The 17990-nt window shown below is 39.5% G+C and overlaps 1 protein-coding gene across 2 annotated transcripts; it reads right to left on the reverse strand.

Moving 5' to 3' along the window:
* Positions 1-11506: 11506 nt before the first annotated feature.
* On the reverse strand, positions 11507-17642 carry LOC104110345 (E3 ubiquitin-protein ligase SIS3-like). 2 transcript variants are annotated; one of them, XM_009619810.4, is made up of 10 exons: positions 17440-17642; positions 17259-17297; positions 17025-17091; positions 16838-16911; positions 16269-16407; positions 16096-16188; positions 15767-15832; positions 13099-13218; positions 12861-12974; positions 11507-12070 (listed from the first exon to the last, which is right to left on the reverse strand). In XM_009619810.4, exons 1-10 carry the CDS (start codon positions 17460-17462, stop codon positions 11684-11686), a joined length of 1122 nt encoding a protein of 373 aa, XP_009618105.1. In that variant the 5' UTR covers positions 17463-17642; the 3' UTR covers positions 11507-11683. The 2 variants fall into 2 exon arrangements, with proteins under 2 accessions (XP_009618105.1, XP_009618106.1); XM_009619811.4 differs by having other exon boundaries at positions 17263-17297; positions 17440-17621.
* Between the last annotated feature and the right edge of the window lie 348 nt (positions 17643-17990).

The following is a 17990-nucleotide window of genomic DNA, read 5'->3' on the forward strand; positions in this document are numbered from 1 at the left end:
GGTTGTGCGAGGAAAACCTTTATAAGTAGGATTAAAAAATTTTCTAATATAATGCATAAAGTTGGGGTTAGAAGGAAAACTATAGGGTAAGCACATAACAGTGACCATTTTTGCCAATTCTTCCCGATCTTTTTTTGGATCATAATATAAAATACCACCGGTAACAGTGTTAATTCCCGGTTAAAATTGATTTGACCCGGTACTAAGGTCAGCCTGACTAGGTGCACTTGTCCCCTCAGCCAAAGCTTTCATACGAAGATATCTAGCTTTATCTTGAGGGTGTAGCAATATGTGTCTAGCCAAACTTCCCCTCCCCCGCCCCCCTCCGACTTCCAACATATTGAAAAACTAACTCTTTGCCATAAGTTTTACACTTAGCCTTATTTTTTTCTCTTAGTTGAGTAAAAAATTGCCAAACAAGAGATGTTTCTGCCCGTTTAGGAGGTTGTCTAGAAAAAGTAGGGGCATTAATAGGAGGGTCAGATGGGGGATCATCTAGATTATTATTAGTTGGGTTAACTTCAGGAGCAGGATTAGTGGGTGTATCATCATCCGGCTGCGTTTCATCAAAATCTATTTCTTCATCATCATTTTCATCAATAGTTGGATTACCATAAAGAGCATTCATATATTCATGGTTTAATTGTTCACCGGATGCTATATTATGGAAAAATTGACTCTCGGTAAATTGTAATAAACTATTATCGCTATCAAAAATAGGAGGTGTAGGACGGGTAACATGTTTGGGTCGTGGAGCCGGGGGAAGTGGAGGAGGAACATATTGGCCACTAGATTCACCACTCTTCGATTTTCCCTTATTTTTACTAAACATATTTTTTAAGGAATAAGCCATCTTAATTAATCAAGCAAAGTAAATAAAACAAACAAAATTATAATATTAAAACTTAAGAGTTGGAACGAGTTTACCGAATTGACGAACAACTTGTTGGAAATTGATTATCGTTGAAGACTTCAATTCACCAACTTCACAATTGTTTCACAAATTGTAACAATAAAGTAAGCAATAGTAGAAGTAAATTAGAGAGAGATTGTGATAGATTGATGATTTTGTAAGAAAAAATGAAATAATGATGGGGTATTTATAGTTAAAAATAGGGAAAAAGTGTAATTATAAAAAGTTTGGGATTAAAACAAAGTTGAGGGGTTAAATGGCTATTTCATAAATAGCCAACGGCTATTTTTTACAGTCCAGCGTTTTTTTAAAAAAAAAAAATAGCCGTTGGGCCCGCTAAGGGGACCGGGCCGGTCCCGGGCCCTGGCGGGCCAAACGGTCCCGGGCTTGGCGGGCCCAATCATAGGACCGGTCCACAAGACCGGACCAGGCCCGCTAAAATCGGACCAAACGGTCCTGGCCCGCGGTCCTGGGCCGGTCCCGGGCCTGGACCGGCCCACTTGCCAGGCCTATCCGGAATAATATGTACATTGCCGAGGGTCGAGTGGCACAAACCATAGATGCATCTATATACTGCCGAGGCGTTCGGCCCAATCCACAAGAAAAGGAAGGAAGTTACTGAATTACAAGACACGTGTTTATAACACCGTATGTGAGTACAAAAATGGATATAATCATTATCGTTCCTCAAATAACTCGCCCACAACTCAAGTGTTAAGGCTTGGTCTAATATACATAAAATTATTTCTAAATCATGAGTTCAAATAATTCAAATGTTACAGGATAAGATCCTAAGTGTACCCGGACATAACCATGCTATAGCTACGTCCGGACTCTCGTCACTTCGTACGTACGTAGCACCCACAACTAGTTGCACATAACAAATAATAACACCTAGGGAGTGGTTTTCCCCTCACAAGGTTAGACAGGAGACTTACCTCGCTCCGAAGTTCCAAAATCAGCTCCAAGGTCTCTCTATCACCTCAATCCCAAGCCCGTCGATCCAAAACTATTCAAACAATGTGCAAACCAATCAAAAGATACTCTAATACCCATAATTAATCAATTTAAATAATTCCCAACTCAAAAGTCTATAAAATCAACCCTCAGGACCACGTGCCCGGATTCTGAATAATATCGAGGATAAACTTCACCCATAACACCACGAACTCAAATATATAATTTATACCCAATTTCGTTGTAAAGATCCAAAAACACTTAATTCTAAGTTTTCTACCAAAAACCTCACAATTTCTACTAATTCCATGTTTAAAATCCATTTGCATACCATTTATTTAACTTATAATAGGTGGGAATCACTTACCTTGCATTGCTTGATGAACATCTCCCCTTGAAGCTCTCCAAAATTGCCCCAACTAAGTGAAAAATGGAGGAAAAATGGGCCAAGTCCCGCTTTTATAAAAACCTTACTGCCCAGCGACTTTCCGCACCTACGGAAAATCCATCGAAGGTGCGGTTCCCTCCAAGCCAGGTGAAAACCGCTTCTGCGGACCATTTTACGCTTCTGCGCGACAGCTTCTGCGGTCCACCACGCACTTATGCGCTCTTGCATGTGTGGATGCCCCTCCGCTTCTGCGACCCAGGTGCCTCTCACCTTTTCCGAATCCGCGGAGCTCCCCTCGCATCTGCGGGCTCGAAGATACGGAAATACACTCGCATCTGCGGCCATCCCATCTAGTCCAAAGGTCGCTTTTGCGGTCATAGTGCCGCTTCTGCGGCTCCGCACCTGCGGCCAAAACCCCGCAGGTGCGGTTACACTAGATGTGCTGCCACCAGCCTTTTCATAAGGCCAAAATCAATCTGTTAACCATCCGGAATTCACCCGATGCCCCTGATACCTCGACCAAATATACCAGACAATCCTCAAATATCATACGAACTTAGTCGAGTCTTTAAATCACATCAAACAATGCTAAAACCACGAATCGCAACCCAATTCAAGCTTAATGAACTTTAGAAGTTCAAACTTCAACATACGACACTGAAGCCTACCAAATCAGGTTCGATTGAACTCAAATTTTGCACAAAAGTCATAATTGACATTACAAACCTACTCCCACTTCCAAAATTGGAATCCAACCGCAATATCGAAAAGTCACTCATGGTCAAACTTCCCAAATATCATCCAATTTCCAACTTTCGCCAATTGATGCCGAAATAACCTATGGATCTCCAAATCAACATCCGGACATGCTCCTAAGACCAAAATCATCATACGAACCTGTTGGAACCTTCAAATCCCAATTCTAAGGTCGTTTACTCACAAATCAAACCTTAATCAATTCTTCCAACTTAAAGCTTTCAAAATTAGAATTTTCTTCCCAAATCAACCCGAACTTCCCGAAATTCAATTCCGACCGCACGTACAAGTCATAATACCTGAAAAGAAGCTACTCAAGGCCTCAAACAACCGAACGACACACTAGGGCTCAAAACGATCGGTCGGGTCGTTACATTCTCCCCCACTTAAACATATGTTTGTCCTTTAACGTGCTAAGGACTGCTCCGGAGTTGCCCAAAATCATTGTTTAACACCCCATGCACCTACCTGTGCCACCACATTCCAGTTGAATACATTAGCTCGAGCCAGACTGAAAATTCTCTCTATAACCTTAGCTAACAAGCTTTAGAACCAAGTTCCAACTTTCGAATTCCTTTATAAGGACTGATTCTAGCACACGAACACTGTACCAATCACCACACACTGTACCAACATATGTTCATGCACCCATGCTGAAATTATACCATGCACCACATAAGTCGGTGGTCCATACTAACATCCTCCGACCACAATAGCTGTAATTTCACAAATCCGATGCCCGCAATACATCTCATGACGTACATAAATCCTGTTCCAAATCTAGCAATACTGCCATGATGAAAAAGACGTGTAGAAACCCATAACCACCTATCGAATCAACAATTCATGGAGTCTCTCCTCCTGACAAGAACCATTACCTCATTCTGAATTGAATAACGATATTTTCTCAAGGTCGTTTACTCACAAATCAAACCTTAGTCAATTCTTCCAACTTAAAGCTTTCAAAATTAGAATTTTCTTCCCAAATCAACCCTGAACTTCCCGAAATTCAATTCCAACCACACGTACAAGTCATAATACCTGAAGAGAAGATACTCAAGGCCTCAAACTTTCGAACGACGTGCTAGGGCTCAAAACGATCGGTCAGGTCGTTACATTCTTTCCCACTTAAACATACGCTCGTCCTTTAACGTGCTAAGGACTGCTCCCGATTCCAAGGTCGTTTACTCACAAATCAAACCTTAGTCAATTCTTCCAACTTAAAAGCTTTCAAAATTAGAATTTTCTTCCCAAATCAACCCCGAACTTTCCAAAATTTAATTCCGATCACACGTACAAGTCATAATACCTGAAGCGAAGCTACTCAAGGCCTCAAACCGCCGAACGGAACGCTAGGGCTCAAAACGATCGGTTAGGTCGTTACATTCTCCCCCCCACTTAAACATGCGTTCGTCCTTGAACGTGCTAAGGACTGCTCCGGAGTTGCCCAAAATCATAGTTTAACACCCCCTGCACCTACCTGTGACACCACATTCCAGTTGAATACATTAGCTCAAGCCAGACTGAAAATCCTCTCTATAACCTTAGCTAACAAACTTTAGAACCAAGTTCCAACTTCCGAATTCCTTTATAAGGCCTGATTATAGCACACGAACACCGTACCAATCACTACACACTGTACCAACACATGTTCATGCACCTATGCTGAAATTATACCATGCACCACATAAGTCGGTGGTCCATATTAACATCCTCCGACCACAATAGCTGTAATTTCATAAATCTGATGCCCGCAATACATCTCATGACGTACATAAATCATGTTCCAACTCTCACAATACTACCACGACGACAAAGACGTGTAGAAACCCATAACCACCTATCGAATCAAAAATTCATGGAGTTTCTCCTCCTGACAAGAACCATTACCTCATTCTGAACTGAATAACGATATTTTCTCACTAATGTACCTTATATAAATCTGATTGCACTAACTTCACATCCAAAAATATCATCTCACCCAGTACAAGCTGCTCATGCAATAAACCATCTCCAACACTACAAAAAATCTTATATGTCGCCCACAATGCGCCAACAAGCTACAACTCGAATGTGATACATAAGGAAGAATGATCTCTGGGGAAAGACTACCCTGCATGTGAAACGAATAAAATGGCCGAATAGATGCCATGAACCCACCTCAGGGGTGAAAAACAAGACACATAAAATAAGCGTAAGGAGCTATGCTCAACATCTCGTTGTTGTGGCGTGCAACCCGATCCAACATGTCACTATTGCGGCATGCAACCCGATCCACATAACCTGTTCGTGGCAGCGTGCCATTAGATCCACAAGTAATAATCACGAAGAAAACACACATACCAGGCCGTAACGCTTATACTTACGAAATGCCCTAATATCAACCACAAGGACGCCAAGTGCATAATACGAATCCCGGGGAGACGGATAGAGCCACACGCTACAAAACCCAAGCACGACTAAGGTGCAATGAATGACCTGCATCTCGAGAGTCATCCTACTCACATAACACCACAAGCAACACGGGACCTCAACACGTGTGCGAATAATCAAGTCGCCTCACAACCCACATGGCACAATAGAGATTTACATGGGATAGTTGACGACGGAAATAACATCTGATTCCCGATGACTCCTCCATAAGCAATGCTATGATGAACGAACACATCTGACCTGACGCAGGGCACGCACTCACATTAGTCCCACCAACGGACCTCACACTGATATTGATCATACCTTGTTGGGCCAATAACTGTCCAAAGATCTATAATGGACCTATTCATGACACATAATAACAACCGTCAAATCCGAAACAAACTCACACGGTCCATAACCTAAGGAGTAGAATGCCTCTGAGGCATAAACTCTCGCATTAACGGTAGTACCATAATCTTCATACTTGGTTTCAATCCTTATCAATCAAGTGACTAATATGTTACTCTGATATAGATTTCCCCGTGGGATACTCTCACACGACCTTTCGCACCAGGTAGAAAAGTTTGCACATCCCCACCACCAACCATTCTAATCTATGAAATAATTCACCATCCGCAACACAATGTCTCTTCCACAGAACACATTTCTCAGGCGACACTAAGATAGCACCAGCTTACTCTAAACATCTGAATTCTCCCCTGCTCATCCGAGCTCGTGACATTCTTATCAACACCGAACCGCAACCTTGATCCTCAACTTCTAATTCCCATGCCGCTCACTGCACCCATCATGCTGTTACGCGATAATACACGCATTCACCATAACCCTTGAACTACTAGTAGATTAACCACTTCATTGGCTAGAAACCTTTCACTTAGCTCATTTCAGAAGAACCACTGCAACACGCAACTGAATTCTCAAATCGCAGAAAAATACAACCTCAAGTTGTGATCTAAACCGTCATAATTCTTCGAGAATCCATTTACACAACAAAGCCATCGAAATCAAATACTTCTCAAATCAATCAGGTCATGGTGGATGTTAAGCCCGCACGTACAACCACAAACCTCATGTATGACTTCACACGCCGAAGGAACTGATCATTGCCACAATCATGCCGACTCATCCATTACTAACCGACCCAACTCCCTTCAATTTACTCTTGACCTAACGTAGAAATATAATAGCCCCAATTCACAACGTAACGAACTCAACCCGCACTTATCCCGAGTAACCCGAACCGTGAGACCACATAGTCTCAATACCCATGAACCACCCCATACCTTTCTCAAGCGCACAATAGCACCTCCAACTGGTACACCAAGTTTGCAAGACCTTCCACGAATCCGAAGCTATTTCTTTCTTTACTCCAATACTACACCGCATACCCAACGATGACATAGAACATTCCAAGTTCCGTTCGCAATCCACTGCAAAAACTCGGTCCTTAAACTACACAACGGACCCGAAACCCTTAGGCACTGTACTTAAATTAAATTCTTGAATCCACTAGGACCGTTGTTGAGAGTCACCCACTCTGACCTGATCCCGAACATAACCGAACTGAATTCTTTTCCTTGTACAATACATCCATAAGAAGCATAAACTCTAAGTCTTCCCAAATCTTGCACCTCAATCGATAAGGCGAAGTATAGCACACATTCATCGAGTTCCTTGTTCGAATTACTTCTGGCATTTCCTTTTCCCTAGTCATAATTAATCCTCCAGTGCATCGATAACCATAAACCGCACAAGCATACAACCACGCAATCCAATCGTAGACGGTGGGGCTCCCCCACTTAGCTTTAAACTACCATCACATAATGTAGATCCCACAATATTTCCTCCTTCTCATTTACCATGATCCCATATCGTTAACCGCCAAAGTTCGTGTAGGTTCTTATTAAACTTTTCATGAACATCTCGAATTATCAGCCATAATCGCATATTCGACCTCTTACTAGGTAGCAAGTAGAATTCTTCGCAGAAGCTTCATCAACATCACGCAACCACTAACCTGCTTATAGGAGATAATCCACTTGTGGAATTCCTTACCGACATCTCCCAACGGCGCTGCACTGAGTATAACTACCACAAAATCAGTAAATCCTCCTGAGCTCACGCTCGCCCACCAGCTATATAAGTCTGGTCCCTCCCTATTGACATCAACTGAAAGTTCAACAATTCCTTCTGAACTCAAGTCATATTGCATATGGAACGATAATCAAATCCCCACACCCCTCTTCATTCCAGGCAAACTCTTTTCTGTCATATTCAATATTTCTTCATACTGTGACCACCATTCTAAATAAAATCCGTAGGCCAAATAACCTTCCATCATGATTCCCAAACTGTTTTACACTTTCACAAGGTACGCGGCTATCCTACCATAGAATCCATCTGCTAATCCGCCATTCTTACTTCGGTTAAACCATCTCCTTTAAACAACTTCTCAACCTCTGCTTCTCATACTTAACCTGCTAGTAACACTTCCCGCCATGTCTTCCCTTATACTTTGCTGCCCAAATGTTGAATCAAATAAAAAATACATCTATGTAGCAGTTGAACCAATAAAATGTTACCAACTCTAAGCTTCCTAGAAGATCATCTCCCTCGAGCTATCGACATTAGAAATACCAATTCAATTCAGAGCCGCTACACACCACTATCTCTGACAACCACGTCTTAGGCACTGTTTCGCAACACCCTGCCTTGAAGGCAAAAATCAAAGAAAACTGTAACACCCGCGAACCGTAGTGCGTTCAAACAAGGACGGCGACACCGCACCATAATGTAAATTCCACCACGCTCGAAAATATCCAGTCTCGGTACTTTATAAACCAAACATGGACATCTATAATCTGCTTGCCTTTCCTCTATTGGAATTAAATGTTGAACCCCTTAATCATGCACTGAGAGATCCTCTCTTCAAGCCATTCACTGCCTCAACACATAAATGAGCATCTTACCATTACGCCATCATTGTATGATAACAACACATAGACATCGTAGCAATCCGTGCACGGTCTCCAAACCATGGAAAATACAGATACTGAGCTGGAATAAAAGAACATCCTTCCCCAAGACGATGATAATAGCCTGCCCGAACATGCGGGGAAAACTTCCTGCACCACGTCTGCAGTACCACTACAACTCCTCGATGCCCAATTGATAACAAATGCCTAAATGGAAAGCCACACCTGCGATGGGAATGTCCGCAGGTGCGGAGCCGCAGAAGCGGCTAAAAGGCCACAGAAGCAGAAGGTCGTCTGGGCAGAGATGTTTTTATAAAAACGGGATTTGGCCCATTTTCACTTGGTTGGGGCGATTTTTGGAGAGCTTCAAGGGGATATTTTCATCAATCAACATAAGGTAAGTGATTCCCACCTATTAGAAGTTAAATATATGGTTTATATGTGGATTATAGCATGGAAATTAGTAGAAATTGTGGGATTTTGGTAGAAAACCTAGAATTGGTATTTTTAGATTTTAACCACAAAATTGGACATGGGATTTGGGATAAGTTATATATTTGAGTTCGTGGTGTTATGGGTAAAGTTTATCTTCGAAAATTTTCGAAATCCGGACACGTGGCCCGAGGGTTGATTTTATAGACTTTTCGAGCGGAGTTGGAAATTAATATAAATTAATCAATTATGGGTATTGGAGTATATTTTGATTGGTTTGCACATTTGTCTGAATAGTTTTGGATCAACGGGCTTTGGTTTGAGGCGGTTGAGGGACGTTGGAGCCGGTTATGGACCTTCGGAGCGAGGTAAGTCTCATGTCTAACTCTGTGAGGGGGAAACTACCCCTAGGTGATGTATTTGTTATGTGTTACTTGCTGTGGGGGCTACGTACGCACCATGTGACGAGATTCTGTGCGTAGATACATTTATGTTATGTCCCGGTAGACTTAGGTTTCTGCCATGCTATAACTATACTATTTGAGTTGTCTCTTGCCTATTAAACTCCTTCATATTACGTTGCGACTTGAGACTAGACTTATGTAGAGTGAGTGACTTCCTATCGTAGAGATTCGACGGGCTTCATGATAAGCCGCAGATTAATTGTACTCTCCTTAAGAAATTCTCCCGCGTTATGCGTTCTCATCGAAAGGTTCCCTTAAGATCTATAACTCACACAACTATTCATGAGTGGGGTCAAGGACCCGTCAAAACTTCTTATTCTAATGGGATCGGGTCGTTCGCCTCGGCAGGATAGATACATCTATGGTTCGTGCCGTTCGACCCTCGGCAATGCTCGCACTATAATGGATCGGGCCGTACGCCTCGGCAGAATTTATGTACCACACTCTCATGGGAGCTGGCCGTTCGCCTCGGCAATAAAATAGATGTATTTATGGTTTGGCAATGTTATGATGGATCGGGTCGTATGCCTCTGAATTTCTATAAAAATACTTTTATGAAACCATGCGTAATAATTGGCAAAAAGTCAGCATATCTATGAGCTTTTCCTGATTGAACTGCGATGACCTATCTGGTAAGGTCCATTATGTATACTCCGATTGAGGAGGTAGCTACTAGCTGAGAGTTTGAGTTATTGCTGAGTGGAGGATTGTACCACGTGTTATGTTTGTTACTTCGTTTATTTCCTCTAATTCACATTTGTTTACTTCTATTATATCTGTCTTATTGGACCACTAGTAAGTGTCGATGTCGACCCCTCGTCACTACTTCTCTGGGGTTAGGCTAGATACTTACTGGGTACGCATTGATTTACGTACTCATACTACACTTGCTGCACTTTTTGTGCTGGTAGGCATATGTCTGGTGGTCTTTGGGCCCAGAGGCGCGGCCATTTTGGGAACTTTACCGTGAGCTGCATTTCATGTTACGATCCGCAGCCTGCAGAGTCTCCGTCAGAGTTATTTATATTTTTCTGTCTAACTTGTATTCCAGACAGATATTGTATTTTATTATATTTTCTAGTTGATACTCATGCACTTGTGACACCGGATTTTGGGGGTTCCTACAGGTTATTCGCTATTATAGTTCGTGTAAATTCTATTTCACACTATTTCATTAATAAAAAATTATGATTTTAAGGTACTAGAATGAGTAATTTAAGTTGACTAATCATTGTTGACTTGCTTGACGGCGGTGTTAGGCGACATTACGACCACCGGTGGATTTTGGGTCGTGACAGATAGTGCGAGGATACTTATATTTTTAAATTTATTAAAAATAAATAATTAAATTATTAAATAATACTCAAAAATATTATTAATAGATTTAAATGATGAAAGAGATTCGAGTATGAGAATAATAGTATAAAAATACATTAAATTTCAAGAATAAATTTTTTTACATTTATTGATGATTAATAAAAGGGTAATAAACAAGACTAGAAAAAGATCACATTATATTATAATAATATTAAGTAATAAATAATGCAAAAACTATAAGCAAGGAACAAACAAGAGAAAACAATTATGTCTAAAAATGTAGAAGGATAAGCCTATTTGAATTTGAGATAAAAATAAAGTGGTAGTAAGAATTTTATTAAAATAATAGAATTTAATGTGCTCAAACAAAACAGATCACAACGTTACATGTATAATATTCTTTAATATTTACCGTAAAATATAATATAAGTGTCAAAATCAAGGGGTTGGATTATTACGAATATACAAAAAGAAAACAAATTATCCACTAAGAGATTTGAAAAATGATTTCATGTCCTGCTTCTTAATTAATATCTAATAATAATTTATAATTTCTCTATAGAAGGTTTAATTTTAAAATTATTTGCACATAATTCGAGTTTATGTCTTCGCATGGGTACTAATACTAGTACTACAATTAACAACCAGACTTCGACTTTTACTGATTTTTATTTTTTTTTTAACTTTTACTGATTGAAATTCAGCTTAGAAGGTTCATTTATTTCATAGCATTGACAAAAAAGACACAGAACAAACACTGTGCAAGATTTTTTAAGCTAATATGGATCAAACTCGTTGTGAACAAACATATATGAGAGAGAGTTCGGGAGATTATTAAACTAACTCATACCAGAACAAACTCGCCACGAGCATAAATCATTGCCACCACATTTCCTTCCATCAAATGCATTTTAGCTTTTCAATCCATGAATTTTGATTACAATGAGAAACCAATGTTGGAACACTCAACAATGGCTAGGAGTTGTTACAAATCGCCAAGTTAGACATTTCAGCCTGTTAGGGACCTCCATAGAAGAAATGGTTATTACACCCTTGGGGACTGTTCTACGACAACTTGTGCAGGCTCCATGTTTCCCTGATGATGAGGTGTCAATGCTTGGTTTCTGCTTTCAGCTGTTCCTGAAGTTGCATCTACCTCACTGCCCACGCCAGCGTCCTGTGTGCGCACTGGGCGGAGCAAACCTTGCAATCTCAGCAGGTAGCTCTGGCTGGAGGGTTGGGATCTCATATACCGGGCTTCTGTCACAACGCTGGCTGTTGACCTCTCTAAGTCAGCTCGGATATTGGATAAAGCACTTAGATCAAGATTTGGGAAAACAGAAGAGCGGCATCTAGGGCACTTCACGTTTAGCCGAAGCCACTCGTCAATGCATTCCACGTGGAAGTTGTGAGCACAAGGCAGACCACGAACCTGCATATGATCTTGTAGTAAGAAAAGGTGGCACTAGCGCCTAAACTGAGCACGGATGTAAGCTGTGTGCGCATAAAATATCATACTGGTATAAGGTTGACTTTCTAGGAGAACTACCATCCCTGTGACACAGCAAGAAGGGCTAAAGGGAAATAGGGATAGCATATTGAAACATGAAATAAACTTGTCTCTGCTTATGATTATATAAGTTATAACTTAAATCAGCATTCATTCAACGACCGCAATATCCGATATCCCTTGCTCAAGTATAATCAACTGCAGGCCGAGTCATTAAATAATCAATTCTGTTTTCGATAAAGAACTGCCATCTTTGTTAAGTTACAAAAACCTAAAAATCAGTGAATAGAGCAGGCACAACCTTACAATGAACCTAAACAAATCGTCCTTTCTCATCAGTTAAGCTTTAGCTTTTTCTCAGAGTGAGATGGGGATGTGGACCATTAAATGAAAATGAGGTACCTCTAGTTCATTTCTCTAGCAGTCCCACACAATGACATATAATCCACTCCATAAGGATATTAAGGAAATAATTTGACTTCCATATATATTAGAGGGCTAGATCAATGGCTAGGTGGTAAATTTTAAATTTGCTAGATACGTTACATCATGGTATGGTTTGAAAACCCTTGAGAATGATATACAAAACGTTAATAACCTCTGTAAAAGCAATATGTTTAAGGGCATGAAGAAAGAAAAAGGGTGTACCATAAATTCTATTTTTTTAAAGGAAAGTACAATGAAGTAGTATTTACACAAAAGACACAGTTACCTCATTTCCCACACGAAACTCTTCCAAACAGATAGGACACTCACAACAGTCAGTAGGAACAGCCTTTAGCCTGAACTTTGGTAGTTCCTGAATGAGTGCTTCCACTGCTTCTCTCTGTGTGCCGAATAAAGAAACAACACCAGTTTAAGATGAGACAAAAGGTCTTCTGTTGACCAGGTGTAGCATGGATATTTATGCCGAGCACTTGCTCCAGCTGTTGATAGTAAATTGTTATTACCTGAGCTTGGGTTAAATAAACTCCTGGATGGTATGAAGTAGCATCTTGGCCCATCCCTCTCATCTCCTGGCCTGCTGCTGTAAACGTCCAATCTGGCACTCTGATCATGTCAACCAACACCTGTGTTGAGACAAATGTTAAGCATGTAAATAGAAAAAAATATCTAATTACTAAATCATTCTATGAAAAGCAAAATCAGCAAATCTATTATTGATGTCAAACTCTGTTATTAAGAAAAGTTGACCTTGGTCTCAACACAATTCCAAAAGTTAGTTCATGAGGTGAGGATTGTCCGAAGCCAATAAAGAGACGACAGTTTATATCCTCAACCAATGTGGGACTATCTCATGCTTGGGCGTCTATAGCGTGGATAATATAACATAAGAACAAAACATTAAGGATGGGTCTGGGAGCCCAACATCGGATAATCCAATCTTAAGAAAAAATAGATCTTGGACCTAACTCAAGCCCAATAGTAAGCCTATACCCTCAACCAATGTGGGACAAACACTACAAAAGTTCAAAACTCTAAAACCTAAAGTTAGTCATAGATTCCAGTTGCACTTAGCGTATAGAAGAAGAAATAAAGCCAATCGGAAATCGGAATAGCTTAAATTATTTGAATTCATTCTTGATGTCGTTATAAAAGTCTTCCTAAAATTAGTTCACCGAAACAAAATTATTAGTAATGCTGATGGGCCCAGTGCACTAACCTCCCGCTATGCGCGGGGTCCGGGGAAGGGTCGGACCACAAGGATCTATTGTACGCAGCCTTACCCTGCATTTCTGTAAGAGGCTGTTTTCACGGTTCGAACCTGTGACCTCCTGGTCACATGGCAACAACTTTACCAGTTACGACAAGGCTCCCCTTCATTAGTACCGCTGATGAGTGAATAGATTTATTAGATTTTAACATGCCAAAGATCTTACAACTAACACTTCTATTTAATTGTAAATCTCCCAGCAGAAATAGTATATATCCAGTAAGGCCACTCAATTTTTTTTTATTTTTTTTTTGAGGTAACAGTGCAAGGCCACTCAGAATTTTATCGTCCTAGTCCTAAAATGACTTGAAATGCAACCACCATCTGAACCTTAAGATGAGACCATTAGTTAACCAAGAATGTCACATGCTTATCAAGATCGATACTGTACAACAAGATCCACAAGACCATGACATCATAACCAAAACGGTAGAGATATAAAAGCGACAACTACAGAGCACAGCCATTAATGTGTTGAAGGAACGGACAGACAGGTGCAGTAGCAGTTCGTGTGGCACAAGTACTAGGATGTTTCCGTAAATCTATTTTTCCAAAAGCACTTTGATTTCGTGCTCAAGTCAGTTATGGCATGATTAAGTTTATGCATCATATTCTTGAATTGTTTGTGCATTAAAATTTTCTTCAAAAAAGGGCACTACTTGCAGACACATTCTTTTAGTAGGTCTACATTTGCACCTTAATAAGATTAATTGCTACAAATTTCAATCAATCAACGACGCCTTAATCCCGAACTAGTTGGGTAAGCTATATGAATCCATCAACTTAAGTGGCTCTTTGAGACAGTTGCTAGCTCAAAACTTCAACAGAAGCACCAAGAAAGATCCATGTTATCTCTTCCTTGTATTGGGCGACAACTAATTTTACCCAGTGTTATCAAAGGCGCGCTTAAGCCCTAAAGCGAGGCTCAGAACATGTTGAGCGCTTCGCTTCGCTTAATGGGTGCTTCAGTGTTGTCATCAAGGCTCTAAGGCATACTTTTCCTTGCTAACGAGCGTAATCCGGAAGAGGCGACATTAAACGATTGATATTTCACTTTATTGTAAACTTTCTTCAATTTCTTTGTCCATATATTTGGTATTCATGGTTATGGATATTAGTCTTGGACTACACATACATATTTGTAGTTTTTCTCCATTTGCGCCTTTCTTCATTAAAGCCCATGCTTTATTTGCGCTTTGCGCTTAAAGCCCCAACAGACCTTAGAGCTTTTTTGCGCTTTTTGCCTTTGATAACACTGATTTTACCGACGTCAAATCATAGATAAGTAGACTCAGAAACCTAAATAAATTTGAATATCATTGAAGTGCATTAATCCCCATGAGATATTAGAAAAATGTATACCCCTTTGATTTCCTTTTTCCTTTGAATTATTAATAGCTTTACGCGAGGGGGGCGGTGGAAGGCGGTTTTGGAAACTTCACTGCCCACAATTCTGAAATCAAATGGGAGCACCCATACAAGTACAAAAGCAAGGCAATCAATGCATCAATGGCGTAGCCACATACAATGAAGGGTGGTCAGTTGAACACCCTTCATCAAAAAATTATACTGTGTATATAAGAAATTATATTGCATATATGAATCGAAAATTACTTTTTATACACGTATATTAAATCTTGAACACTTCTTAGCAAAATTCCTGGCTTCGCCACTGCAATGCATGCTACAATCATTATTTTCTCACCTCCAGACAAGAAAATGGAATTTCAAGAACCTTAAAGGCAAAATTAAGTTAATATGGACATATTGTAAGAGTCACTACAAAATTGTAGCAAAAAATAACAGTGATAATAAAATAAAGAAAGAACAACCTACTATCAACAGCTATTTGTATATGCATGTCAAAATAGTCGCTTTGATAGAACATAGATTCTAAAGCATACCCCGAATTCAGAAGTAGGAATTCCTTGTTGAGCACGTAATGAATGGGCTTGTCTTCTAGTTAACCACTGCAGAGAGAAACTTGAAACTTAATAGATATGGTATCGATATCGATACAAATGCATAAGTGTCATTTGTTAAACTGTACTTCTATTTGTGTACAGACGACAAGATTGCCTCAAGAAAGAATTAGAAATTGGGCTGTGTTGAACGTTACTGTCCTTGTTAGCACTTATCTGTTTCTTGGGAAGAGGTGGGCAACATAGTTGTCCAAACTGAATCGGGTAATTGGTTAAACTTCTTGAAAAAGTTTATAGTTCAGGAAACTAACCTTCCCAGTTGATATGCAAGCTATGCCAAGGAGTCCACAGTAGCTGAATAGCAACCAAATAAGGAAACCCCATTTTTGACCTTCTTCTGGCAACTGAAAGATTTCAACATCATATCAATTTTAGGATTTCCGACCGGAACACCTAAAGTCAATGAAGTCTTACGTGAACTTACACAGTTTCTCGCACTACTGAACCATAAAGTCCCGATAATGGTCCAAGCCCAAAGAAAGGGATACAGGAACAGGGCAAGAATTGAAAGAACAACTATTCTTCCACGAAAGCGAGTATATCTCTGCTGCCAACCCAAATCCCTAAAATTTTATTAACACCAAAAATTCAGTCCTTGTTATCTGAAACCATGACTAATATCAGGTGAGGAAATGACCATAAGATCCATATATTGATCGAAAAGGATTTAATAAAACCTTACTAACTAATTTACTCCATCCATTAGTCCGAGCTTTTGACAAAAAGGTGCAAGAATTGGACATCAAATGTAATTATTTTTCTTCAAAAAGGATACTAGACCCAATCAGAGTAACAACTCTAGGAGGTATTCATATTATATGCACAAAAGAGAACATCATCAACCACCTCAGTAACACTAAGTCACTGATAACAAAATTGGAGGCCTCCTAGTGAAGGAAAACTCCTAAAATTAGCTCAGATTGAAGGAGAAGACTAGAATTGATTTTTCCAAAGAAAAATTAAAATATATATATCCTAGAGAGGAGGCCTTACAATCCCATTCCAGCAGCAAGTCCATTATCAACAAACATCAAGAGCCGGAAAAGAAACACTGTCGTGTAGTCAACCTGGATCAGGAAAAGGGAAAAAACTGAGTATTCCCAAAAATACTACTAAACCAAATATCAGATAAACAAATCATTGATTCAATAGTTATTCAATTAAACATCTTGATACTCACCACAATCCAAATGTGCAAAGGGTATATACAAAGATGGTACCGCTTCCAATTGATCGCTACAATGATTCTAATAAACAAACAGTTAAAGGAAAAAAAAAAGACTCCAGATAAACAATTAAAAAACAAGAACACCAAGATACTAGCCAATGAAACTAAAGATGAGAACCCAATTCAGCAACCGTCGAAATTCCAATTTCGAATATTTAACTCTCAGTATGAATATTGAAAGGATACATACTAGTTGCTAGCATTGACAAGAAGAACCCATCGTACCTGCAAAAATCGTAATTCAACACCAAATATACTCGATAAAGTCAAAATTTGATACGATAGAACACCATATTATACATATAATAAAACAGAAATCTTGAATTATGATTTTACAGTGAAAACGGTAAAAGATTTTAGAACTTACCACTTAAAATCTGCGCCTCTCATTTCACCACGTAAATCTTGAATCTTTTACTCGCGAATTCTGCGACACGCCAAGCATCAATGAGTACGCATACAGCATGTATGTATATAGTAGGGCGGAGCAATTGAAGGGAGATTTCTGTACAGATTTGAAGACTGTCGTGGAAAAGGGAAAGTAAGAATAAGACTGTCTGATGTCAACCTACCAAACTATGCACTACTTTCTTTTATTAAAAGACTCCTATTTTATTTGAGATATTTTATCTTATGATGATAAAAACAAAATAGGGAAAAGGTGCATATACCAATTTACTACGATATATTGTTCGGCCGTATATTGTTAACATTTGCCCCATTATACTTTGGGAAAAGGGCCAAATATATCCCTCTATTTTAATATATTATTTATATTTATTTTTTGTTATATTATCGGGTCATATGTATCCTTACCGTTAGTCAAACTTTTTAAAAATACTCTCCACCCTACGAAAAGCCATCAAATTAATAAAATAATTATTTATAAAAAAATTTATTAACCCAAACCCGTTAAAC

The sequence above is a fragment of the Nicotiana tomentosiformis genome, chromosome 6 (assembly GCF_000390325.3).
Source record: "Nicotiana tomentosiformis chromosome 6, ASM39032v3, whole genome shotgun sequence".
In the NCBI taxonomy this organism is placed as follows: Eukaryota; Viridiplantae; Streptophyta; class Magnoliopsida; order Solanales; family Solanaceae; genus Nicotiana; species Nicotiana tomentosiformis.

Coding starts and splice junctions, on each gene's coding strand:
- LOC104110345 (XM_009619810.4), bottom strand. CDS start 17,462: ATGAGAGGCGCAGATTTTAAGTG. Junction 16,912..17,024: donor CTTTGCACATTTGGATTGTG/GTGAGTATCAAG, acceptor TTCCTGATCCAG/GTTGACTACACGACAGTGTT. Junction 16,189..16,268: donor TCAGTAGTGCGAGAAACTGT/GTAAGTTCACGT, acceptor GAAATCTTTCAG/TTGCCAGAAGAAGGTCAAAA.